The sequence below is a fragment of the Eptesicus fuscus genome, chromosome 6, assembly GCF_027574615.1.
Source record: "Eptesicus fuscus isolate TK198812 chromosome 6, DD_ASM_mEF_20220401, whole genome shotgun sequence".
Classification (NCBI taxonomy): Eukaryota; Metazoa; Chordata; class Mammalia; order Chiroptera; family Vespertilionidae; genus Eptesicus; species Eptesicus fuscus.
This window is the reverse complement of record NC_072478.1, coordinates 92,723,666-92,750,409: the sequence shown is the minus strand read 5'-3', so window position 1 is coordinate 92,750,409 and position 26,744 is coordinate 92,723,666. Positions and strand designations below refer to the sequence as shown.

Here is a 26,744-nt window from a genome sequence, read left to right as displayed (position 1 = left end):
GTCAGAGAAGGGGCGGGTGGGCCGAGCTGGGCTGCTCAGTGACCCCATGGCCACTCCGCGAGGGGACAGCAGTGTCTGCAGGTCCTGAGAGCAGTGCCAGGACACCGCATGGGCACAGATGGGCCCAGCTCGGGGCAGTGGGAAGTATTCGAAAGCAGTGTCTCATCTACCAGTAAAATTGCACAGATGGTGGTGATGAAACATGACCCTTCCTTTTGCTTCAAGAAGAAAGGACCTTCCTGGCCAACATCTGCAACCCCATTTGGGGAAAGGGTTGTTACTGCAAAAAAAAAAAAAAACAAACAAAAAAACAAAACAAAAAAACACACAAAACACTAGCCCTGAAGTTCTCACATGTCCATCCTCTTCTTCCTGCCCCATGCTTTGCTTATGCCTATTGCTCCTCTCTGCACCCAGTCGCACTTAAGAGCTGAGTCTGCTTTGTGTGACAGCACATGTGTCCTCAAGGCCACTGTCATCACCATCAAACTGTGTTTTGGACTGCTGGTTCCTGGCAGTGCTGTAGTTTTATGCTTCCACCTTCTAAGAGAGACAGAACAGAAAACTGTTTTAAAAGTATGGCCAGGACCAGCAGACCCGGTTTGAAACCCGGCTCTGACACGGTACCGTGAGAGCCTGGACAGTTACACGTCCCAGTTCCCAGTGTCCTCGGTTACAACACGGGGAAGGGGTTAGTACCGTGAAGGTGAAGTAATTGAACACTTAAATACATGTGAACGATTCTGATTGCAACTTTTCTGGGTTTCCCAAGCTCAGAAGGATCCAGGGTGCGGTGGAGGCAGGAAGGTGACCTGAGCTTCTTTGATATTTCTGAAGATTGCCTCCCTTAAAAGTATGTTGAAATCTTGTGGTCTTGAGTGTTAGTTTTGATCCCAACCCCAGAGTTCTGTCTGCTGTAGTGAACCTGGGGTGGAGCCCGACAGGCTGCATTTAACTAGCTCCTAGCAGTGCTGATTCTGCTGGTCCCAGGAGGGCGGTTACATAGAAGAGGAAGCAGATTGTTCCTTGGAGATTCAGAAGACAGAAGGAAAGGCCAAGTAGGTGCCGGTCACAGAGAGGTAGTTTCTGGTTCAGTGTAAGGACTTTCTTTAACTACTAGATTCGATCCCAGGAGCTCCCTGTTGCTGGATGTGTCCAGGGATGAATGGCCATCTGGCAGATTCCTGTACAAGGTAGAATGTTCATTCATTTATTCATTCGTCCACTTATTCACCAAATAAACATGGGCTTCCTGCCTGGTAGCAGCTGGAAGCTGAGGAGAAGCCTCGAACAAGGCAGCCATGTCCCCTGCTCTTCTTAGAGAGCCCATAGTCCAGTGAGTTTGGCTGATTCCTAAAGTCCCTTTCAATGTGGAGACTCTGAGAGTCCTCTGAGTGGCCGAGGACTGGCAAGAATGTGGTCACCTGTGAGGTTCACACTGGATGGCTTTCTTTGGAGCATCTTAATGTCGCCGGATGAATAATTCTCCCCCTCAGACTGAGAAGAGGTTGATAATGTATTTATCAGGAGTACATTTTCAGTGCGAACATTTACATCCCACTGGCGCCTGGATAGACCATTAAACTCTGAACCCCTGCCTGGCTGTCCATTATGCAGTCTCTGAAACCAGACCTAGGAAATGGGGCTGCAGGAATGAGCTAATTGCTTTTTTTTTTGCCACTCCCAAGTGATCTACGGGAGAGTTACTGGCTGGGAGATTTAAAGGGAAATAGGTAATTCCATCAGTTTTGCTGAGTCCTTTCATTGTACTTCCTGTTGAAAGCAATAGTGATAAATGCTAACCTTTACTGAGCTCCACTCTGTACCTACTTGGTGGTAAGCCCGTGTCATGCATTTTGTCAGTTTACTCTTATGGCAATGCTGTCAAGTCAGAATGTTATCTTCATTTTTGAAGAAGAGAAAACAGATATATATTCAGAGGGAAAAGTAAGTCGCTTATGGCCATAGAGACAGTAAATGACAGAACTGGTATTGAAACCTTACTCTTGCCGACTCCAGACCATGTTCTCAGCTTCTAGCATGCCGATCGACTCATTCATTTACTTGTTCCTTCATTTATCCATTCCTTCATCCAATAATTAGTTAAATTGTTCTTTCATTGAGTAAATGTTAAACAGGGATATATACTGGTGAGCAGAGCAGCTTGGCCTCTGTCCTCATGGGGCCCACAGTATATCTCCCTCTGACACATAAGTGACTCCTCTCTAGATACTTGGCTGCTTAGATGCTCAGGAGAAAGAGAAAGGGCTGGGAGGCAGAACTCAGCAAGTTAGCTACTGACACAGAATTTCCTTGTAATGAAAGCTTCTCTACACAAGCTGAGTTTTGGGCTTTGCTTTATTTTTACATTTCCCTGTTGGGTTTCTTTTCTTGTTGTCCAAGGCTGGATGTTGAAGGGCTTGACATGCTGCAAGAGATCATTCTCGTGGCATTTGCCTTCTGACTGCACTCTAGGGGTAGAGGGGAATCTGAGCATCAGGAGTCCCAAAACTCTTAGAGTTGGAAGTGACTCTAGAGACTCTCTTCAGTGACCCCATCTTTCTGGGAAATGTCACCTCTTCCAGAATCAGAGTGGTCCCTGCAGATTCCTTTGGTTTTCCATGCTGGCCTGAGCCTATATTTTCTTCTTCTGAAAAGGAGTTTCAAATTAGGTTTTCAGTTTTCAAAATAAACGCAAGATCATTATTTTAAAAAATCAACCGATTTTCAGAAATATGCAACTGACATTGTGAACATCTCCAGTCCCCTGAGATAACCACCCTTAGCAGTGGGCACTTGCTTCCCCAGTTGTTTTCAATGCATACACTAGGGCAGCAGTCGCCAACTGGTGGTCCGTGAGGTCTGAAAGGCTGGCGACCGCTGCACTATTGTGTACTATTATTGTTTTTCATTTAAAGGGATTTTGAAAATGCATATTTTCCTAAAATTTATTTTTATATCGAACTCAATTTTAGACATTCTTTTCAACCAGTACATATAGATCCACTTAATTCTTTGCTTTTTCTTAGACTCCAATTTCTCTTCCATTAGAAACCCTTTTGCCCCCTGACCTTGATTTTCTATAGGTACATTCTGCTTTCAGTGTGGCTGAGCTAGTTGGAACATCCATTTGGCTCCTTTATTATTATTATATTATTATTATTATTACTAGAGGCCTGGTGCACAAATTCGTGCATGGGTGGGGTCCCTCCTGTCTGGGCCTGGGGTGCGGGTGAACCAGATTCGAGGCTGTCAGGGCCCCCACAACAAGGTCTGAGTCAATGCACATCATAGCTACTGGCCAGTCGTATGGTCATTCCAGTCATTTGGTTGTAATGGTCACTTGGGCTTTTATATATATAGATTATTTTTTACTTGTAGAGAAATTCTAGGAACCTTGTTTGGTGTCCCTTTCCTTTGGTGAGATATTCTTAACCTCAGCTTCAGGCTGTCTGTAGTAAGAGAGAAACCAATGTCTAATTTTAGAAAAGGAAAGAATTTATTAGAAGGGTAACACACAGAAGTACCAGGTCTCAGGAAATCTAAACCACTAGGTCTCAGAAAGGACAGGCCAAGGCAGACTCAGGAATCCATACAGCAGGAACAAAGGAACAGATGAATTGCTCCCATCTGTTCAGCTCTTGCGGCATTATTCCATTGGCTTAGCTTGGATCATGGCCACCCTTGGCTAGGCTAGGGAGGACACCTGGATTGACAGTCTCACCAAAACATGCAACAGGGGAGAGGTATTCCCTTAAAGAAAAATTGGTGTGCTGATCCTTTCTTGGATGCAATGGTAGAAAAATCAATCCAGGTAAATTTTGAGTTATGTGTTTGCATGTGTGTTCCCAGGACCCAGAAAAAGTTGAAGATCACTGCTTTAGTCTGTTGACTCCATCTGGTTGTCTGAACTCAGTGATGACCCCCACAAATACAAAATTCATAGCAAACTCTCCCTCCTGGTTTTCTTTTAGCTCCTTAGGCCCTATGGCCGCCCCATTTCTCCTGCATTGAGATATGGGGGGTAGTTCTCCCTGCTTCAGTTAGAATGGCTAGCCATAGTTCCCAGGAGGATGAAGTCCATCACCTCAGGAGACTAATGTCTTTTCTTATTCTTCACAGGTACCTTTTCGCTCCAACCTACACAGAAACGCATTATACTCCGAGTGGCAACCCTCGAACCTCCACGCTGAAATCCGAGGTAAGTTCCGGTCAACAAATAGCTACCAAACAGCTGCCCTCCCTGGTCCCACCCCTGGGAAGTGAGGAGACAACAGCAGGACTCTATGGAGATGTCCCTCCTCCAAAGCCATTGTTTCTCCTGACTGAAGACCAAGGGAGCCAGCAGGAAAGGCCAAGTGTGAACCTCTTGTTTCCTACGTGTGCCCTCTCCTTTGATGGCTAAAATGGTCAACTTTAGGATAATTGCATCTGGTTAAAATTGGTATAAATCACCATGAAGCATACATTTTCCTTGCTTTATGTTAATTACTCACATATTAACAGAAGGTTAAGCAAAAGGAGTGATTTCCTGGTAATCCTGTCATCTCACCCAATCAGATGTTTAATTGTTCCTTTTTCATTTGGATCTGTAAGGTTTTGTAGTCTGCTAAGGTTTTTGTAGTCTGTAAGGTTTTTTTTAAAATATGACTTTAGGTTATGAAGATTTTCTTATTTTACTTCTATATCCATATTGGCTATTTTCCCCCTCAAAGTGGTTTTTCAATACAGAGTTTTGCATGAAGATTTGTCATTTAAAAAATGGTCTTTCAGATGGATACATTTTTAGTTGGCTTCACCACAACCCACTGGTGGACATTGAAGGTAGTGAATCATGCACTTTTCATGGTTTGCCTGCTCTTCCTACCAGGGGACCCATTAAAGTCATAGGCTCAGAGCCAGCATGGAAAACCAAAGTTCTCAATCAGGAGTGATTTTGTTTTAAATCATCCATTTACTTAAACTTTTGTTGATATGCAGGTAACTAACGTGAAGCAAAGAAAATATGCTTCACGATGATTTATACCAATTTTAATTCAATGTAATTATCATAAAATATACTATTTGTTTGTTTGACCATTTGAGCCAGCAAACGAGGGGGGCACTTGGCAATGTCTGGAGACAGTTTTGATTGTCATGGCCAAGAGGTGGATGCCTTTGGCACCTAAAAGGTAGAGGCCAGGGATGCTGCTAACCTACAACACAGGACAATCCCCCTTTCCCCCGGGGAATTATCTGGCCCCGAGTGTCACTAGTGCCCAAGTTGAGACACTGGGTTGCATAGACCCTTCTCAGATGCTGGGCTGATGGGATGGGCTGAAGGAGGAGGGAAGATGGACTCTGGCAGAGGACATAAGGGACTTGAGTGGCATGTACATAGAGATGGGAGATGTGGCGTGAAGATAGCAGCACAGGCCACTGTCAGTCATTACCAACTCAGATTACTTTATCAGATTACCCTTGAATGACAAAAGGGACACTAGATGTGTGGTAGCAGGTAGCAGGCAAGTTGGCTGTGTCTTTTTATCTTTGGGGAGGCTGTCCAGCTGTGGTGTGTCCGCACATATTCTTCAATGCCCCTTGGCCAAAACTCTTTCCTTCCTTAAGATTTCTGTTCTCTGCCTTGGGGAAGGTAGGGAGGGGACAGGCGTGCCTCGAAAGCCCTATGTCTTGAAAGCCCTAGCCATGACAACCTCACAAAGCACCCTCCTCTGAGTTGGGCTCTGCATTGGTATACCAGCAGCTCAAGAATGGGTCTTAGTGCACAAGTTTGCTGTGACCTCATGCTTCTTGCTATGAAAGCCCCTCAGGGTGGCCCCCTCAGGCCAAGGAGCTGAGAAGGAATGAGATGACTTCATGACTGTTCATTTACTTGCTCTTTGTGCTCTCAGAATTAGGCAGAGAACCAGCCCTCTATCCCAGAATGCCCCTCCTTCCTGAAGGTCTTGCTGACCCAAGTATGGCAGAAGTCATTATTTTCTTACATCCCCTGCTACAGCAAAGCCCCCACCCTGCCTCATGGGGCTCCCAGTCAGCTTTCTTATTTGGGAGCTGAAGACTCAAAGAGAAGTGGGAATAGAATGAACCATTTATTGACCCAAAAGTTGAGGACCACACTCTACTGCCAAACTTGGCCTGGGGCAGCAGGAGTTCTGGGAACTTTATCAAATTCATCGGCTGGGCCGCTAGGCTGTAGGCTACAGCCCTAATCTGGGTCAGATCGCTGGGGGAATGGGTCTGTGAATGTGTTCCAATAGAAAGAGTTACAGCGTTTGGGGTCTGAAGCCAGGGTTTTAGTCTTGGCTTTAGCTATTTGACCTTAAACAACCCTTTTGACTACACTAGTGTTGAGTTTCTTCTTCTGCAAATTGAATTTGCTAAGATCTGACTCTCAGGGATATGGAAGGGTAAAATGAAGCACTGATTTTATGGGAATTTATAAACATCTCTTGCAACGCCACATTTTACACACGAGGAAATTGAGAGAAAAGAAAAAGTTATATGCTTCAGTTCAGATAACCAGCAAACGGCAAGGCTGAGAGACTAGACCTCAAGTTTCCATTGGTGCTAGAAGAGCATAGTTTTGACAAGTTAATTGGTATGCACTTTGCTGGGAGAGGCAGAGCATGGAGTCTGAAGTCAGCCTGCTGGGGTTTTAACCTCCATTCTGCTGTGTGGCCTGTGAATGAGGAAACCTCCCCAACCTTTAGTTTCCCTTTTTTTAAAAATGGGAATATTATATCTACCCCATAAGGCTTTGGTCAGAATTTTAAAAAAAAAATCTGTGTAAGTTGTTTATCCAGTAGTAAAAGCTAGATGGATGTTATCCCTTGTTGTTACTAACACTGAATGGCAGGCATTATTACAGTATACTTGCAACGTCGTGTGTGAAAGCCCTTTGGAAATTTAAGGCATGCTACGAAAGTCAGTAGGGATGCTGTTTCAGAGAGCGCCAGGCAGTGGGCACGTCAGCGCCAGTCCAATGGGAGGAGGTACCAGGACTCTTCATGCCCATCCCTGGCTCTGAATTCTCTTTACATTTGTGCACTTCTTGACTCTCCATCACTCCAATATCTGTGAGCCCCATTTACCCCATACAGGCTCGGCCCCCTCTTCTACCCACACATGATCCTGGGTCGTGGAGTCCATGGCCTTGTTGCTGAGTTCTAAGGACCAGGTTTAGAACTTAAACGCCGACAATGTGCCTCCAAGTCCCACAAGAGCCAGGGGCGGGGGGCGGGGAGGTGGAGGAGGGGGAGATAGGTGGAGAAGCCATGTGGCAGGCTGGCATTTGAGAGTAGATGGACTCCTGGCTGGAAGGAGGGTCATGCGCACCTCCCCTCTTTCACCGGTGCTGCAGGATGTCCCTGGCACAGTGGCTTTTCTTTGTGCCCCGCTAAAGGTCAGGGTCTGACTTGTTTCAAATCCTTAACTGCCTCCTCCTGACAGCCTGGGCATGAATCGGGAAGGAGCCACCCTGCTGGTAGCAGATTGTGTCTGAGCAGGGGAGAGAGCACTGGGCTGAGACTGACCCCGAGTGGAGTGCCCGCCTGGCCTGTCCACTGTGACCTGGCTGCCTGGCTCAGCTGGGCAGGGCATAGAATTGGCACAGCACAGGCCAAAGATTCAGCCCCTTGGTGGGCTTGCCGCTCCCTCGAGGCCACATTCTGCCTTGGACAAAGGATCACTAATGTTTATGGCCGGCTGCCCCAGGCCAGTAACCTTGCATTCACCCCTTGAGTTAGCATTTGAGGTCAGACAGAGGTTGTGCAATTGTTCACATAGCTGGTCGGTATGGAGCTTGTATTTAAACCTGGCCTGGGCGTGCCAGAATGCTCAAGTTTAATTATTAGGCTATTAATTAAATAGCCCTGGGCAGGAGATGGAGCCAGAGAAGACAGACGAATGGGTCACATTTCTATCTGCTGGGTACCAAGGAACAGCCTCTGGTGGATCGCCGGGACTGCGCAGCCTCAGGGTGTTGTGGTGGGTGGGGGAGGAAGCTTCCAGCAGCTACATAGTTTATATCCTTCCTAACACCTACCTGTTCAGGACCCGGCTCTGCCCTGGGGGTTACCTTCTCTCTCTTCTGACCAGCTTCTCTCTCTCAACCATTTGGGAAGGAGCTTGTAGCGATGGCCCTTTGTTACCACCCCTCACTGTGCCCAGGACAGCCCCGGTTTGCACCCTCTATAGCCCTCTCAGCAGTGTCCTGGTTTGCCTCCTAAATGCACTGGTTGCCCTACTTATAAACCCCTCTGCTGGCATCTCCAACCTTTATTTCGAGCCACTCTTCGTGGTTTGTAATTATATCTCTGTATGGCTTCTTCGTTAAGATTGGCTCTCACCAGACCGTGAGTCCCACTGAAGCTGGAGCTCTGTTTGTTCATTGTTGTGTCTCTGGGGCCTCGCCCGGGGCCTGGCACACAGCAGTGCTCCACAGATGTTCATAGTCACGGAGGAATCCGGCCGGGCTGGGAGGCCACATGGCCCTGAGACACACTGACTAGAGAGCAGCATCGTCCTCTGGTGTCCACAGATGTAGGTGCCAAGTTCAGGCACGCAGGGACTCAGGGAGGTACAGAAAAGCTGGGTCTGTCCATTTCCGAGGGCTGCTGTAACAAAGCACCATGAACTTGGAAGTTTAAAACCACAGAAATGGGTTCCCTCATACTTCTGGAGGCTAGAAGTCCAAAATCAAGGTGTCAGCTGGGCCACACTCCCTCTGTAGTCTAGGGAAGAATCCTTCCTGGCCTCTTCCTAGCTTCTGCTGGCCCCTGGCCATCCTTGGTGCTCCTTGGCCTGTAGCTTCATCACTCTAATCTCTGCCTCTTCTTAAAAGCACGCCAGTCTAGTATCACTTCATCTTAACTTAATTACATCTGCAAAGTTCCTATTCCAAATATGACCACATTCTGAGGTTCTGGGTAGACATAAATTTGGGGGGACACTCTTCAACCCTATAGAGCAGGGATGGGGAACTTTTTCTGCCAAGGGCCATTTGGATATTTATAACATCATTCGTGGGCCATACAAAATTACCAACTTAAAAATTAGCCTGCTATATTTGGTCAAACATTTCATTAACTCACTGCTAATGCCTTGGCAGGGCCAGACCAAATGACTTCATGGGCCTTATACAGCCTGTGGGCCTGATGTTCCCCACCCCTGCTACAGGTGCCTCTAGTGGGGAGGCAGGCTCTTCAGAAGCCAGTATTCCTGTGGCCAATATCGTGGAAAGAACTCTGCACTGGCTCTGAAATCCTGGTCCTGCACTAGCAGAAGGACCTGCGGCAAACCTCTGTGCTCCTCTGAGCCTCAGCTTCTTTGTCTGTTCATTGGGGACGATGACATCTGCCCCGTCCCACCTCTCAGGACTATGATGAGGATCAAGTAAAGTGGAGGCTTGGAAAGCTGTCCGCCGGTTGTCAGGTTAGGCTACAAATATGATCATCCGTGACCTTCACGGGACGTTAACGTTGCTGGGCCTGACCTCCCCTTTCTCCTGGCTAGGATCACTGCTTTTACCATGGGACGGTGAGGAAGGCGCAAGAGTCCAGTGTCACGCTCAGCACCTGCCGGGGAATGAGGTAAGAGGCCCTGACAGTGCTGGGGGACACCTGGCTCTCTCCCAGGAGTGGGATTCTCAGGACAGCAGGGCTGGCCTTGGGCAGGGGCCTTGAGAAGCTGTCCATTGGGTGTGTATGCAAGCCAGTTCTGCGAAGGGCCGAGCTTGGGAATGAACTTGAGGCTCTTGAGTTTCAGTGATACTCAGGTATGGTGAAGCATCGGAGCAGGAGAGGGACGACTGCCCCTGAAGAGACAGTTGTCTGTACTAAAGATCCCAAGAGGGGCTTGCTGTGTGTGTGTGTGCATGCGTGCGGGTGTGTATGCGTGTATGGGGTCGGGGGGAGGGCATACCAAAAGCACAGGGGTCAGTCAGGAGGCAGAGGAGGAAAGGGAGATGTGGCAAGAGTCTTTATTGCGGCTTCTGCAAGAAGGAACAGGCAAGGCTTGGGATTAGTTTCAATAATTCCCATGGGATCTGGGGCTCAGGGGCTGTCCCTAGTACCTGGTACCTGGCCTGGGGTGAACAGGGCAGGGGGATAGTGGCCCAGAGGGTGAAAGCCACATTTGACATGCATGCTCACTGGTGAGTTGTTTACTGTCTCAAGGAATTGGCTAACCCTGGGAGCAGATGTCAAAGCATCAGAATGTAGAATATAAACGATGGGTCCACACGCTTGAAACTGATGAGTTGGAACATTTATTTCCACTTCCCCTTTGCTCGTCTCTGGTAGAAGTACTTATAGGTGGCAAAAAAATGAAATAGGCAGTAGTGAAGAGAGAGGGCGGGAAGAGAAAGGAGAAGCAAGGATAATGTTCAAGACAGAAAGTTAACGGAAAAGTTCCGCCTAGGAGGCACGTGGGAAAGAGAGTGACTCTTCGTTCTCTGGGCCAGGCTACCTGGGTGTGCGCCAGTGGCCCTTTACCTGCTGGGCGACCTTGGGTCTGGATGGTCTGTCTCATTTGTAAAATGTGGATAAAGGGACTATATTCCTAGTGTCGTGAGGATTGGATGGACTGATAGATACCTAATGTGTACAACTGGCTGTCACATAGGAGCACCCAGTCACCTCCGTGATCCTTGCTTCCTGGGTGTGGCATGCAGAGGGCCAGTGTCACTTGGGAGCGTGTTCAGTATGCAGTGTCTCTGGTCCCACCCAGATCTACGGGTTATAATCTGCATTTTACCAAGATCCCCCAGTGTGCCCGGTACAGTTTGTCCCTGAGAATGTATGCTCCTTGACAGAATAAATTCTATCTCCAATATCTGTTTCGCCAGCCTACCTGAGTGTTTTGCATATAGTAGGACCAATACATGTATATTGAAGTAGTAAATACCACTTGTTTAGACTCTCCCCACACTCCCTTTCTTTTGGAAAAGAGATGATCTGAAAACTCCCTATTTTAATTGTCTGTTTTTTTGTTTTAATATATTTTTATTGATTTCAGAGAGAAAGGGAGAGGGAGAGAGATATAGAAATATCGGTAATAAGAGAGAATCAGTGATTGGCTGCCTTATGTACACTCCCTACTAGGGATTGACCAGGAATCAAACAGTGACCTCCTGGTTCACAGGTTAATGCTCAACCACTGAGCTACACCAGTCAGGCTGATTTCCTGGGTTTTAATGTGATACCTAAATAATGTGTTGATACACTGTCTCTATGAAAAAGAAAAAGAAAAAGCCCTGATGTGTAGCATCTGCCAATATGCTGGTAGGGCTATTCCCACCATGAGCAATTTAAAGTAGACAGCATGACGGTACTGCAGGCAGAACTGGGAAGATATGCACATGACTGCCTCTTATGACCCAATAGGTCTTTCCACTGTGTACCCTTCTTCTCTGTCAACTGATTCATTCAATAATTGTTTCTTTCATTCAGCATATTAATAGTGAGTGCTTGCTCTCTGCCCATGCCCTACACAGATGGAGGAAAGACAGGCATTGAAAAGTACTTTTCTGGGCCCTCAGTTTCCTCGCCTGTAAAATGGGCATCAATGACAGGCATGGTAGAGAATGAGATGTGCTATGTTAACTGTACAAGCGTATGCAATTATTGTCGTCTTACACCATTTTATAACGGTGAACTGCTCAGATTTACCTAGGCCCACATGCAAATGCTAGGCTGCAGATCCCACGTGTTTGTTTATAAATTGGGCCATGTCTCCTCTGTAGGGCTTCACGGTGAGTCAGCCAGAGGGAATTAGGCAGGAAACAAGCTTTGGCTGGGCCATAACAGTGGCCTCCAGTCCCCCTCCTCAAGTGTTTTGGTTGAGCCAAGCCAACTGGCCTCCTGGTGGTGTTTACAGGCCCAGCCAAGGCCACCTGCAGTCTGCAAGTAAACAACCGTCTTTCCCAAGAAGCAGGAAAGGGAGCATGCAGGTGTGACTTGCATCTCTCCGCCCCTTCCTCTGTCCCCTTGGTCTGGAGCGGTGGGAAGTTGGCTTGGCCTCTTGTAAATCATTCCCACAGCCGAGCTGACAGGGGGAAACCGGGTGAGCCGCCCATGTGTTTCTGTTTTGCATGCTTCCCTCTGGTGGGGCCCACCCGCCTTCCTTTCCCAGCCGTCTCACTACACACCTTAAGCAACCAAGGGTGTCTGTGGACTCAACTGATTTAAGAGCCGGAGACTCGTGCCAGATGGCTCCATTCGGACTCGGGAAGGAGCAGCTGCGGCAGCTGCAGCCTTCAGACCCGTGTAACACTCAAGTCCCCCTCCCCGACCCTGGCTCATAAAGCGATGTCGCAATGGAAAATCTTTTAGCAATTGAGCTTGTCCTGGAAACATGCTCCTGTGATTGGAGAAAGTAGGTAGGACTTATACCAAGTGGATTCTTCAGATACAGATGAATTCAGCTGAGTTTCTAGATGGTTGCTAGGCCCCCACTTCCCTCCAAACCAGTTCTTCAAGCTATTTCAATTGAAGAAGTAATACATGATCATAGTAAAAAAAAAAAAATTCAGATAGTACAAGAGTGTACAATGAAAGGTAGGTCTCTTACCCTGAATTTACAGAATCTTCCCTTTTAAGAGGTGGGCATTGTTATCAGTGTCTTGTGTGTCCCGTAAGAAATATTCCTTGCAAAAAAAGAACATAGGTATGTAATGAAGTGCTTTTGTCATCTTATTTGGGCCACTGACCCCTTTGAGAATTGAGTGGAAGCTATGGATACTTATAAACTACACCAATAAAAAGATGTGCTACAGCATTTTGTTAGGGATGTCGCGTGTCCATACCCATCAAGTCTGTCTCCAATGAAGAACTCATCCTCTGAATGTCTGCAGGACTTCTCATCTGCACAGATGCGTGGCAAACTAACACAGAGTAGAAATGTAAGGAGCGAGGATTATTTGTGAAGAAGTCTAGGCAGCACTGGGCGGAAATGTTCTTGATTGAACCTGTGGGTTGTGGGAGACACTGTGTGTGTGTGAGTGTGTGTGTCTCTAGCTCACTGTCTGACTGCAGGAGAGATATTGATTGCAGTAAAAATATTTTTTAAAATCTGATTGGTCAACTTATTTTTAAAGAAACTGCTTATTAAGAATTGTCATTACATAATTAATTAGTGTGTCAAACATTCAAATAATGTAGACGTGTAAAATGAAAAAAGTGAAAGTTCTTTATTCTGTCTACCCTTTCAACCAATCCCATTCCCCATCTGTAATCACTGTTGGGTGTATGTATATAATTGAAATATATAGTTGTGTGTATATCGTATATATATATGTTATACATATATATTACTTTTTAATCCAAATGAGATTACCCCATACATACCATTCTGTAATTTTTTCCCATTTAACAAAAAATTGTATTTAAAATAAGTAGAAATCACAAAGTTTACATAGCAAATTCTGTAGAATTAATAGATGACCTTAAATGTTCCATACTTATCTATCCACATCTTGTCCTCATGAGTTCTACTCTATAGTCAAACAATTTCCTTAAACTGATTTGATTTCTTTTTATTTTTTTAAATTGAATTTATTGGGGTGACATTAGTTAATAAAATTATATAGATTTCAGGTGTACAATTCTATAATAATTATCTGTATATTGCATTGTGTTCACCACCCCAAGTCAAGTCTCTTTCCATCATGTAATTTTGTTTCAATTTAACATTATGTCTTAGGCATACAGATCTATCTCATTCTTTTAATGGCTGCATAGTTTCTTATGTACTAATTTATGGCATAGTTTCTTATGTACTAAAGTCTGTCAAGGACACACAGTAGATCATCTGTAGTGATCTATTTGATGCATTACTCTTATAGCAGATCCGTCCTCAAAACTCTGGGGCCCACACTGACTGTGGTTGGACTCAGGTTCCGTAGGAGACTGAGGGTGAATAGAAGAGTATGCATGGGAAGGGTGCATGACGGCCTGGGAGGCACCTGAGTTTGTGATCTGGCTCCACACCTCCCGCCATGTGATCTCTGAGCTTTCCTCCCCCTATTTCATTTTCTCCTTAGCTTTGTCTTGGCGGGGCTGGTGCCTCCCCATGGTCCTTAATCAGTTCTATAGATGGTGCCCAGGAGGCTGCTGAGTCCTGTGAGGGGGCTTGGGGATGGTGTCTGGGCCCCACCACAGGCAATGAGCCTGGTCAGGAAACCTGGGATCGGCTCCCTGCCCTAACAGTAACTTATTACGTGACCTCGGGCAAGTTCCTTTTTCTCTGGGCTTTGGTTCCTCTCACCTGATAGAGGAGGGTAGACCGAACCATGTAAAGGACACTTCAGCGTTGGAAGTTCTGCTCTGCAGAGCGAGTGGGCAGAATCTCAGGGAGGTGGCACCTGGGACAGAAGGAGGTGGCCCATAAACACATAGCCAGTCCATACCTGCCTGCCTCTGCCAAGGAGTGGCAAAGCCTGTTCTCCTTTGAATACCTGGCCTTCCTTATGCAGAATGGATAAGTGCTACCTCTGAGTCAGGCGCAGAGTAAGCCCTCATAGGGAGTACCATTAAACTGTGACATGTGTAGACTGGAATCAGACGATTCCTGGTTCAAAACCTGACAGTTTGCTTCAGTTCTCCAGCCTCAAATTTTCTCACCTGTAAAATGGGAACAATAGTGACATCAGCCGGGACCGGTTTGGCTCAGTGGATAGAGCGTCGGCCTGCGGACTGAAAGGTCCCTGGTTCGATTCCGGTCAAGGGCATGTACATTGGCTGCGGGCACATCCCTGGTAGGGGGTGTGCAGGAGGCAGCTGATCGATGATTCTCTCTCATCGATGTTTCTGGCTCTCTATCCCTCTCCCTTCCTCTCTGTAAAAAATCAATAAAATATATTAAAAACAAATAGTGACATCATTGGGTGATGGGTGCAACCTCCTTGAGAGCAGGGACCTTTTTTCCCATAGTGCTGCATCCCCAGTGCCTGGAATAGTTCCTGACGATTGTAGGTTCTCAATACACATGCGTCGAATGGCTATCAAATAAAATGCTCTGTACCCTCCCTGATGTGTAATATATGCTGTTCTTTTTATGTTACTTTGATTGTTAGTAAACATTGCCTGTTCCGTCAGTTATCACAGCAACCTTGGGAGATGGGCAGCATTGCTGAGTGACTTATCACACAGCTAGGAGATAGCAGAGCCAGAGTTGGAATCCAGGTGTGCCTCACCCCAGGCCATGCTCTTCACATGTGCCACCCCATCTGTCTGCCTCTTTCCTCCCTTCTATGCCACCTTCGAAGCTCCTCCTAACTCCTTCTCACTTGGATGCAAATTGGGGTTAAGGGGGAGGAAGGAAGGGTAACAGGGTGATTACCTCCTAGGGCCGCTGTGGATGTAGGGAGGCAGGGTGTGTCCCCCTGGGTTTAGCTCTGAATGGACAAATTCCCAGGAAGCAGTCTTGCTTAGTTCCTTGAAGGATACTAGTGGAACAGTCCTGCAGTCACTCAGGGGTCAAACCCGAATCGGCTGCTGTCAGCCTGCCCTGCCCTGCCCTGCCAGGGTTCCTCTGTACAGTTTCATTTGTATCAAGCTCTTAACAATGAGGGATAGGATGGAGAGCGGAATGGAGAATAGCTTGTGAGGTCCCAGCCGCCGGGCCCCCTCCCATGCCCCTGGTGAAGCTCTGCCATGCTTATATTTAGCAAATTAGATCAACCGAGGCTGCTAGGAGGATAAACAATTGGTGAGTGTTCACAGGAGGGCAGCCAGCAGGACCTGAGGGTGGTGACGGGGGAGGGCTCCAGGAACTAGATTCTTAGAAATCCCCCACTGTCAAAGCTGGGGTTCGCTGTGAGGTGCTGGGACTTGTGCCAATCTTTCCCCCGACCCCAGGCATTCTGGGAGGATTGCAACTGTGACATGGGGTGAGTCACCAGGCGGGACAAGGGGAGGGCCACAGAGTCCTATTGTTGAGAGGACTTCCAGTGTCCTTCTGAGCCTGTGTTTCTCAAATGGTCATCTGCCCTCTACCTGAAACAGAATTGTAGGGGCTTTGTGAGAGCTGGGCCCCTGCTGCACAGCCTGGACTCCAGGCTGCAGTTCTGAGTGTGGCTGTGCACGGAATTGCTGTGTAACTTGTTAAGTGCCGATACCCAGGCTTGTAGAATCCAAGATTCCTACATTTGTATTTATAATGCACTCTGTAGAATGTTCTAGTATAGAGCTCTGCGAGCTCTGATCCTAGCAAACTCTGACCCATAGGTTTGGAACTCACTGATGGAGACAGCGTAGAGGTTAAGGGCATGGTGTCCAGATCTACCAGACCTTAAATCTTTGCCCCCAATCTCATGAGAGCTTGTTATTTAATCTCTCTTTGGGCTAGTTTCCTCATCTGTAAAATGGGACCTCGTAGTGTTGATGGGGGAATGAAATAAGAAAGATGGTGTCTTACTTCAGATAGGCTGGTTGGGTAATGGCCCCTCAGAGTGGGTGCTGGTGCCCGACATTTGTAGCCGTCCGTAACCTTTCTGACCCACTTTACAGTGCTATCGTGACAGAGGCAAGTGAGGTCATGGTTAAGGTCATGGGACCTGGAGCCAGACTGCTTAGGTCCTTGCTACCTGTGTAAGTTTGAGTTGGTTATTTAACCTCACTGAGTCTTAGTTTTCTCATTTGCACAACGGGGATAATGTTTGTAAGGATCATGGAAGCTGGTGTGAATAGTAAAATACTCAGCACAGTGCCTGGTCCTTAGCTAAGGCTCACTCATTTATAACCACAGTGATTATTAATATTCACCCTGCACTAAACTCTGGCATCGTCTCTGTCCACTTGGCCCAGAGGCCTATTCAAGTGATGCCCCGTCAGCTACTCTGAAACTTGCCCCAATCCCTACCTGGAACTTTCCATTCACTGGGTGTTATCTCCACAGCCCAACCTGACCTACACAATAGCATTAGCTGGTTTGTGGTCCAGCCCTCTGTGTTTGCAAAGTTCATAGCCATCAGGGGAAACTGAGGTGACGGGAAGGGCCTTGGTCAGCCGAGATGAGAGATAGTTTGGGAACAGGATGCTAGTAGCAGCTCTGCCCTGTGCCCTTTCCTGTCTGGGTTTGGGAGCGGATGTGACCCTTGCTCTTTGCCCCCTTTCCACCCCTAGCTGTCCAGGGAGCACCTTGGGTGTCCCACCGACGGGCAGCTGCAGGATAGCTCTGGGTTTGCTGCGTCAGCCTGGGCGAGGCCGCCTGGAAGCCGCCAGGCTCCGGCTCCGGCACCGGAATGAGGTCAGGCAGGGATGGTTCCAGGAAGGGCTGCTGCTGATCAGTCTGGCGTGTCTCTCCTGAGAGCATCCCAGGCTCTCCGCAAAGGGCAGGACCTGGGTGGGGGTTCTGAGGAGCTCCAGTGGGGCTGGAAGCCAACACAGCTGAAGAGAGCAGTCCTTTGAATTGGGAGTGGCAGAGACTGACGCGGAGATAACTTAACTTGTGACGTTTTCTGGGTGGATGAGAGCCTGCGGTTTTGGAGTACATGAAATGCTGCCGGGGCCCTGGGGCTCATTGCTGGGCTTCTTCCTCCCCCGGAGTCCTGAGTGCGTTCCCTTGTAGTCATGTCACTGCATCAAGGATGGCAAATGGGCTTCTCCTCACCCTTCCATTGATTATTTTAAGTTCTTTTAATCCTCACCCGAGGATATGTTTTCATTGATTTCAGAGAGACAGGGAGTGGGAGAGAGAGAGAGAACCATCAACTGGTTGCCGCTCGTACATACCCTGACCAGGGATAGAACCCAAAACCTGGGTATGTGCCTTGACCTGGAATCGAACCCGTGACCTTTTGGTGTATGGGACGATGCTCCAGCCACACTGGCCAGCGCTACTCACCCTTCCACTGATTATTTGCACTAGTGATCAATAACAAGTCATAGCACTCTTTCTCACCTCACTGATGCAACCCTTCAGGCAGCTGTGTCCAATCCATCAGTGTTGGGTGATGAAACCTTCTTGCTATCTCTGTTATGTACTGTAGTGATTTACTCCCATGTCCAGACCCCAGGCCCCGTGAGGGCAGGCACTTTGTCCGTTTTGTTCGCTGTGCCATCTTCAGCAACTAGCAGGATGCCTGGCCCATAGCGGGGGCTTGGGAAATATTTGTGGAATGAATGTCTGTCCTCCAGTGGGCTGTGAATTACTTGAGGACAGGGATCATGTCTAGATTACATCTGGTACAGAGTAAGGGCTCAGTGAGTAAATATAATGAACAAATATATCTTTATTCTGCGTTCAAAGTTAGTGTCTAGAATCAAGAGAAGGAGTCGTCGCACATGCTTGGTTGTGGATGTCGCTTTACCAAAGGGCTGCCTTGCTGACATGGGGAGGTTGGGGCTAGAAGGAATGCCATTGGTGGTGCCTCCAACTCTGGTTTCCAAGGACAAAGATACTTGTCATCCCATTTAATCATCCCAAGAGTCCCCATGAGATAGTAAATTACCATTTGCATTTACGCCTGCGAAAACTGAGGTTCAGAATTATTTAAGAGGGTCTGTTGAAGAGCATTGACAATTTCATGTTGAAGCTAAGACCAGGACTTGGGTCTCCTCACCTCCAGGCCAGTGTTCTTCCTCTGGTCCGCATACCATCTTTTTCTGAGTCTGTCAAGTTTTGACCTATGACTTACCATATACCATGTTTGGGTTTGGGAAGCTTTTCGGAATCCTGGTCCTACCACATTTGCAACTATTAACTGTGCCCGGTCCAGCCTTTTTAGAACCTTTGGGCTTCTCTGTGATACGCTTTAGTACCTGAAAGTGTGTACCACTTTTACACGCATGCACATTTCTCTGGAGAGGAAGTCTGAGCTTGCCTCAGCTTTTCGCCAAAGGATGTGTGACTCCATAATAAGGTTAAGAACCAGTGATTAGCCCTGGCCCTTGTGCATAGTGGCTAGAGCGTTGGCCCATGCACAGAAGAGTCTTGGGTTCCATTCTCAGTCAAGGGCATGTACCTGGGTTGCAGGGTTGATCGGCAGGGCACTGTGGGAGGCAACCAATGTGTCTTTCTCACATTTATGTCTCTCTCTCTTTCTCTCCCTCTCTCTCTCTCTCCATTTCCCTCCTCCCTTTCACTTTCTCTAAAAATCAGTGGAAAAAATATCCTCAGGTGAGGATTAACAAGCAAACAAAAAGAACCAGTGATCACAACCAACTGTGCCATTTTGCATGTGGGGAAACTGAGTCCTGAGCAAGGGACTTTTCCAGGGCCTCAATCTTTAACCAGAGATTCTATTTATCCTATTGACAGAGGACTGATTGTGGTGAACAGTAACCTCAGCTACATCATCGAGCCCCTCCCCGACAGTGGGAGCCACCACCTGATTTACAGATCTGAACATCTCAAGCTGCCTCCCGGGAACTGTGGGTTCGAGCACTCTGGAAACACCAGCAGGGACTGGGGCTTTCAGTTTACAAACCAGATCAAGAAACGACCTCACCGGGTGAGTTCTCAGTGCGGGAGTCACCTCGGGATAGGCTTGTCCCCTCTGAGGACCCTTACTTTGGATCCAGGGGTAATTCTGAAGTAAAGGGAGATGGCTAAAAGGAGTAAATAGCTTTTTCTTTCATTCTAAGTCATTGTTGAGTGTGGTATTTGATAGAATAATGCTTTGGGGAAAACACTACTACATCTAAAATACTCTGAGATGCTAATTTCAGAAACTTCAAAATGTGAGGGGGAAAAAACATACTTCCCATTTTTGAATAGCCTCTTAACCTTATGCCCAAAGTGTTTGTTTACTTACACCGACAACAGCGGTATGTGGTTTAAATGGTTTGGGGGAACTTGATGTCAGCATGTCCCCCCACACAGTGTGTTGGCCTCTGACCTTCCTGGACTAGGCAGCTGGGACTAGAGGACAGAACCCAGTGTCCCAGAGCAGCTGCCGGTGGTACCCAACATGGCAGGCGGAGGGGGCACTGAGGGGGGTGGCGACCAAGGCTGGAGCTGGCCCGTGTGCCCAAGTGCAGAATCAAACTAGCACCACTGCTTTGAAATGTGTCCAAGTCACCATTTCTCCAGGCTCTGATCTGCTTGTATCTCCTTCTTAGATGAAAAGGGAAGACTTGAACTACATGAAGTACGTGGAGCTCTACATCGTGGCTGATGCTGCGGAGGTAAGGGGGAGGCAGTGGCTTTCAGCAGAACTGCTCGTTTAATAGCTTCCATCCCACGCTTCCAACTGCTCCGGGGGAATGCTGAAGCACTCGTCTTTCTCCCATTCGTCATAGGGTTTTGACCTTAACTCTGAGCAAGAGCTCTTTTGGCTGTTTTAAACATGGTTGGGGGAGAAAAACAAGGGAAGTCTTCTAGCCCTGATACATTAATCAGATAAAAAAAAATCAGTGCAATTGCATTAGCGGGATTACCATTTCTTAGCCTGGGTCTGAAGACTTCTAGGTTTTGGTGCTTATTCTTGGGGAGTCTGAATTTTCTATAGAAATTTAAAAAGCAATTTTTAAAAAATATATTTTATTGATTTTTTACAGAGAGGAAGAGAGAGGGATAGAGAGTTAGAAACATCGATGAGAGAGAAACATCGATCAGCTGCCTCTTGCACACCCCCTACTGGGGATGTGCCCGCAACCAAGGTACATGCCCTTGACCGGAATCGAACCCGGGACCCTTGAGTCTGCAGGCCTATGCTCTATCCACTGAGCCAAACCGGTCCCGGCAATTTTTTTTTTTTTTTTTTTTTTGCACAGATAATAGGTGTATTCTGAATCATCGGACTTAATACAATTTTCTTGCCCATGTATGGGTCCACTTTTATAATCAGGTTGGCACTAAATGAAAACCCGAAGCTGTGGTTCCCAAAATGTAGTCCCTGGACCAGTAGTATCAGTAGCACCCGGAATTTGTGAAAATGCCAATTCCTGGGCTGTACCCCAGAACTACTGAATCCTGAGCTGTGGGGCTGGGGTCCAGCAACCTAGGTTTTAACAAGCCCTCTGATACACAGGCAAGTTGGAGAACTACTGACGCAAAGGAATGGCTGTTCGGCGTTTACTTCCATATGCCTCAAATTAGACAGGTTCTCGCAGGCCTTGACTTCTAAGATTTAATGAACACTCATCTCTCTCTCTCTCTTTCATTTCATTTATTCATCCATGATTTCTCGATTCTCTCTTATGTGCCAAGCACAGTACTCACAGAACTTGGCCCCAAGAGATACAGACAGACCTGCCCCTGGAGTCACAGAGCTGACAACCGCAGCAGGAATTGCATACTGGTTCCCAGTGTGGTAACTGCTAGGATGTTCCGTTACAGAGGATTAGAAATGCAGACGATGAGGGAGCCACACGGTGGCTTGGGAAACTGGCAAAGCTTCTCCAAGGTGGTGAGGTTGAAGTTGACACCTGAAGAATGGGTTCAAGCCCCAGAGCCCATATTTGCCTAAATTAGCCATATTTTACCCCCAATTCTCACTTTATGTGGCTACTCGACCACATAATTAAGCACATCTTTTGGGCATGGACAACATAAGCAGCTGAGCACTCACTGGGCTCTACGCTCCCTGCGTGCTCACCTGGGGCTCCCTGAGGCCGAGGCTTATCCAAGCTCCAGTCCGTCTCATACCCCATCCAAGTGGTTTAGTTATCAGCTCCCCAGAGGGCCTCCTTCTAAGGCCGCTCTACCTGGTCCACAGCCCCGAAGCTCGGGTCTTGGAGGCGTGCAGGGTAGTTGGAAGGACACTAGATTCCAGGCCGGAAGACCTGCCTTCGTGGGTCATTGGCAGGAGGAGGTGGCCTTGAGCTGGTCCTAAAGGACAGGATGTTAACTGGGCAGAGAGGTGGAGGCGAAGGGCGCTCCAGGCCTGAGGAACATCGTGTTCTGCTTTGAGAAGAGTTTTGCTTTTTAACTGATGTTGGTATTGGTTTTTAGCAGCCTCTTTCCCCACTTTTGTTTTCCTTTCCGAAGACTGGTGTGTGTGTGTGTGAGTGTGTGTGTGTGTGTGTGTGTGTGTGTGTGTGTAGGCTGGGGAGCAGGGTGGGGTCAGGATCCAAAGCTGATGCAAAGGCCAAGGCCCCAGGGTCATGGGAGGCGGTAACCCTCACTGGCCCCTAGCGGGAGGGTTGCTGGAAGAGCTGAGCGCTTCTGACTCCAGGCCATGTTTTCATTTTAACTTAGCATCTCAAATCATCTAATGCAGTGTTCATGAACCAGATTTTTTCAGCCACAGAATCCTTTGTTCAGACGAAAGCTCCTGGGACCCAGGAGTTAAGCACATAGAAACACAGCCCCTCTGTTTAAAGGTGGGGGACCCTCCCCTTCAGCCCTGCACTCTCCCCAGTGGAATCTTGGGGCAGGGTTTTAAAACCCACTGGATGTGAGTCTCTGCAAGTCAGAGAAGCGGGGCAGAGAAGAGGTTGGGCATCTTTAGACTCTTGACTTCCAGGGTCGCAGAAAACGCCCACAAGGAAAACTGGCTGCTCAGGATGCCTTAAGGACTAAGGTGTCGCCTGGTCCACCATCCTTTTTCAGAGGGGCTGCCTTCAGCCGCAGCAGGGCAGGCGTTCCTGACAGACAGGCGGGCTCATGCTGCCTGGGGAACGGGAACTGGCTTATTTCTCAGGGTCCTGGGCTTTGAATGAGTCATGGGGAGGCGGGGGAGGGGGGGATACAATAGGCCAGGCTGGTTCTCAGGCTCACAAATTTCTCCTCCTCGCCACCTCTCCCCCACTCCCTCTTCCAGTGGCCTCTTGGCCTCGGCCTCTGCAGGCAGAAATGTATTCCTGACAATTAATCTGAAAGGATGGGAAGGCAGGGAGGGGGAGGGCGGCCTTATCTGTGATTTACAACCTGGTGCTTAGACAGGCCAAGCTCCTCCTCTGGGCTGCACAGGGAGCAGAGATAGATAGTGCTGCTGTTGCTGCTGAGAGAGACTGGAGAGGGAGAGGGAGAGGGAGCAGAACGAGAGGGAGTGTTGTCAGCAGTAAAACTGACCAAGCAGCTGCTCACTGCCTGAGTCTAGGTGGGAACACCTGGGTGGGTCTCAGCTTATTTCCTCAGGCAAAATGGGAAATCCAGGAGCGGGAAGAGCAAGATGGGGTGTTGCAGAAGGGGGCAGGAGAGCGGGAATGCCAGGTACTTGCATGTCAAATCCAGCCCACACGTTTTTGTAGGCAAAGTTTTACTTCCATGCCTACCGCGGCGTGTATTGTCCATGGCCGAGCTATAATGGCAGAGTTGAGTAGATGCAACAGAGACAATATGGCTGCAAAGCCTGAAATATTTACAATCTTCCCATTTAAGAAAAAGTTTGCTGACTCTTCCGGATGACGCGGTATATTCCTTAAATGGACAGTTGCTTGGAAGATAGGAGCAGTACATTAGAAAGGCAATAAAACATGACTCTGATTTTATAATAAATATTCACTAAATCCTGCCATACTTTCTGCGCAGTGAGACCAATTTAGAAATGGGATGGCCGTATAATGCGAAACTTCAGGATTAACACCTTGTAAAGTCTAAATCACAATGCCTGATACTGACTTGAACCCTTAGAAAACACTAGTGAAAGTGAGGTGAGTGACAGTTCGGATGAGTGACAGTTCCAAGGAAGCCCAGGAATGTCAATGCAGTGGAAGATTAGGAAAGGGTGGTTTCTCCCTCATGGCAGAGACACACCCATCACAACCAATATCCTTGAGAGTTTTATCCGGATGTTCTTTATTTCTTGTTTGGCTATTCTTGCTGAAGGAGGTGGAGGAAGGGCGTGGAGGTTTGGAATTCAAGTGGCATGTATAGTTGTGTACCCAAGGTAAATGAGATAGGTACCCAGATTCTGTGTATCACTGATAGCAGACAGGACATGCCCATCACTTGCAGATGTAGGTCAGTTGTGGCAGATTTTATCTTTACACGGGGACGCTTTCCTTCATCATTGCAGCTGAAAGAGGGCTATCCTTTTGAAGCAGGAAGGATAAAGGTGAGGCTGCATCATGAAATGTCTTCTTCCTGGTACCCATGGTGGACATTCCCAATCGGGCACAGAACTCTTTCCTGCTGAGCCCCAGGCAGTCTCAGAATTCTTCTCACCGTAGAAGGCACTGCCAGGCGATCTGAGTGGCGTGCCAGACAAACCCGGGTCTTATGATCCTCGATACCAGCGCCCGCTTTGTATCATTTCCTGTGGCTTCCTGTTGCCATGATTTCTGTCCATGTTTTCTCAGTCCATTTCAGTTATATGCCCCTTCAATACGGAACCTGCCATTGCTGTTATTTCTGGCCCTCTCTCTGTTGCAACTGAAGCTCCTCTAGGCTAGGACCAGGATCTCACACCGAGTGCCAAGTCCAGTGCCTTGTGTAGAGCAGGCAGTCAGCAACAATTTGACCACTGCTGATTGATCACATGAAAGGAGCCCTTTTGAAACCGCTGGGATGGTGGCTTTATGCTGGATGACGTCCAGGGCAGGGATCAGCTCGGTCCCTCTTCTAAGGCCCAGTGAGTTTGTGGGAGGCCTTCTCATTTGGAGGACAGGAGAACAAGGTTGACTTCAAGGGCTGGAGAAAGAGAATTCAATTCATTGTACAACCATGGCACGCCTACTTCGTGCTGGGCACTGGTGTGTGGGGATACCAGGATGGATGTGATCCAGCTCTGCTCTCCCTCAGATGACTGTGTGTGTGTGTGTGTGTGTGTGTGTGTGTGTGTGTGTGGTGAGGAGATAGCTATGTAAAAATGACTGCTCATAGAAGATGGGAGAAAGTAAAAACTAATTCAGAGACAAGTAATGGGCATGGGAGGGGTTATGAGAGAGGCCCTGGCGTCTTACCTAGTTCTGCTTGTCCCATTTAGTTTACCAAGAATGGACGAAATCTGGAAGCCACCAAAAACAAGCTCATTGAGATCGCCAATTATGTTGATAAGGTGAGACCAGGTGTGTACTTTGTGGGAACGGTGCCAGCACTCAGAGGACAGGAGATCACACGGCCCCTGAGCTGCCTCGTGTGTGATGGACTGGCCGACCCAGCCAGCCTCTGAGAGGGTACGGCAATGCCTCAGAGGCACAGGTGAACTCGAGAAGCTCAACTATGTGACCTGAGCCAAGTGACTCATCTTCTTTGGCTTGAAGTTTTGTTTTGTTTTGAATTTATAAAATAGAGGGGTTGGCCTAAATCAATGGTTTTGGATAATTTTTCTTTTTCTGGTGGCTTCCTTTATTGTGGTTGTTTAAATATATATACTTTTTATTGATTTCAGAGAGGGAGAGATAGAAACATCAATGATGACAGAGAATCATTGATTGGCTGCCTCCTGTACGCCCCCTACTGGAGATCGGGCCTGCAACCTAGGCATGTGCCCTGACCTGGAATGGACCTTTGATGTCCTGGTTCATAGGTTGACACTCAACCACTGAGCCACACCAGCCAGACAGGTGACATCCTTTTTTAAAATGAAATCTTGTGTCACTGTCCATGCATTATAAGCCCTGGCATTGTTTGCTTATTTTGTTTTGGTAATGCAAGTGCCTGGCTTAAGCTTTGAGTGCCCAGGCCTTCATTACCAAGAGGCATCCACTTCAAAGTGGGCTCTCCCGGCCACTACAGGATGGGGAAGAACCAGGCCCCCTCCCTCCACTGAGGCTCTTCGGTTTTAGAGACCGTGGTTGATTTTAGTAAGAGACCATTTGGGTACCTGTGTGGTTTTTCTTTCACCCCAATAAAAGCTGAACCCAGGCCCTTTCTCTTCTCCCCTCACCTCCTCCACCCCACTTGCCACCTCGCTGTGTGGCCCAGGTGTGCTGTGTGATTTCCAGGTCTTGTGAGTAATAAACCTGTATCTGTTCAGTTTTCTGATGGTTATTGCTGAAGGGAGTCTTGCAATCATAGTAAGAATCACAAGGGTGGTCCACCTCTATAACGCTGGTTATTAATAGGCTGAGATCAGTTCAAAACCATCCAATATAAAAGTCAGATGAAACGGGCTGCTCCAAGCTGAAGCAGGGTGAGGACTAGAGCTCTGCCCTCTCACCCCTTCTCTCCATCCCTGCAATGGCTCCTAGGAGGCCAAGGACATGGAGGAGCTCGGTTTAAGAATGCTTTAAGGTTCTTTAAGGCTTTAAGGTTGCTTCCAGGCACAGAGCTCAGGAGTTTCCCAACTGAGGAGAGAATTGAGCTAGGTCAGCAAAGGGAAAGGACAGAATCTTAAAAGCTGAGGAGTGGCTTGTTTCAGGAACAATCGGTATCGTCTGTCTGTGAAAGGTTCTAAAGTGATTTCCTGTCTCAGAAAGACCATGCCCATGGCTGACTTTCCTAGGGCAGGCCTTTCAAACCTGCTCCTAGGGAATGCCCAAATTCTCGACTTTTATTAGAACAGGTTGGTCTGGGACATGGTCTTTAAAATATTTTTTTAATATTTGTTATAGTGCAAGACGTAGTAGAACAGGTAATCTAGCCTCTTCATAGGCTAGCAGCCGTTTTAAAATGTAGGTTCTAATATGTTTGGGGTCACAGGTCTCTTTGAGACTCTAACAACATTGTACAATTTCAGGCCGCTCACAGAACTCCTGCAGCTTTAACTCTGGGCCGGCTAGGGAGTCATGGGTCCCAGATCCAAAGGAGAAATCATTTTTTCCTAAACACTAGAGTATAAAGGAGAGAACTTAAATATTTTCTAGACACTTACAAGCAGATTTGGTAGTATTCTGATGTCATCAGGTGGGAAAGTCTATGCCAAAAATAGCTCTGGAAATTCCAGAAGGCCCGTGATCAGTGACTGGTGAAAG

At 47.6% G+C, this 26,744-nt stretch overlaps 1 protein-coding gene across 2 annotated transcripts in view; it reads left to right on the top strand.

Moving 5' to 3' along the window:
- The window catches only part of ADAM19 (ADAM metallopeptidase domain 19), a 79,236-nt gene that overhangs the window by 29,427 nt on the left and 23,065 nt on the right, over positions 1–26,744 (top strand). For both annotated transcript variants that reach the window (XR_008556429.1, XM_028154688.2), the window contains exons 4-8: positions 4,123–4,201; positions 9,514–9,590; positions 19,261–19,453; positions 20,064–20,129; positions 24,815–24,886. Coding sequence is in view for 1 of the 2 variants with exons in the window: in XM_028154688.2 (XP_028010489.2) it covers positions 4,123–4,201; positions 9,514–9,590; positions 19,261–19,453; positions 20,064–20,129; positions 24,815–24,886 (487 nt within the window). In the remaining variant the exon portion in view is untranslated. The remainder of the gene's footprint in view (positions 1–4,122; positions 4,202–9,513; positions 9,591–19,260; positions 19,454–20,063; positions 20,130–24,814; positions 24,887–26,744) is intronic.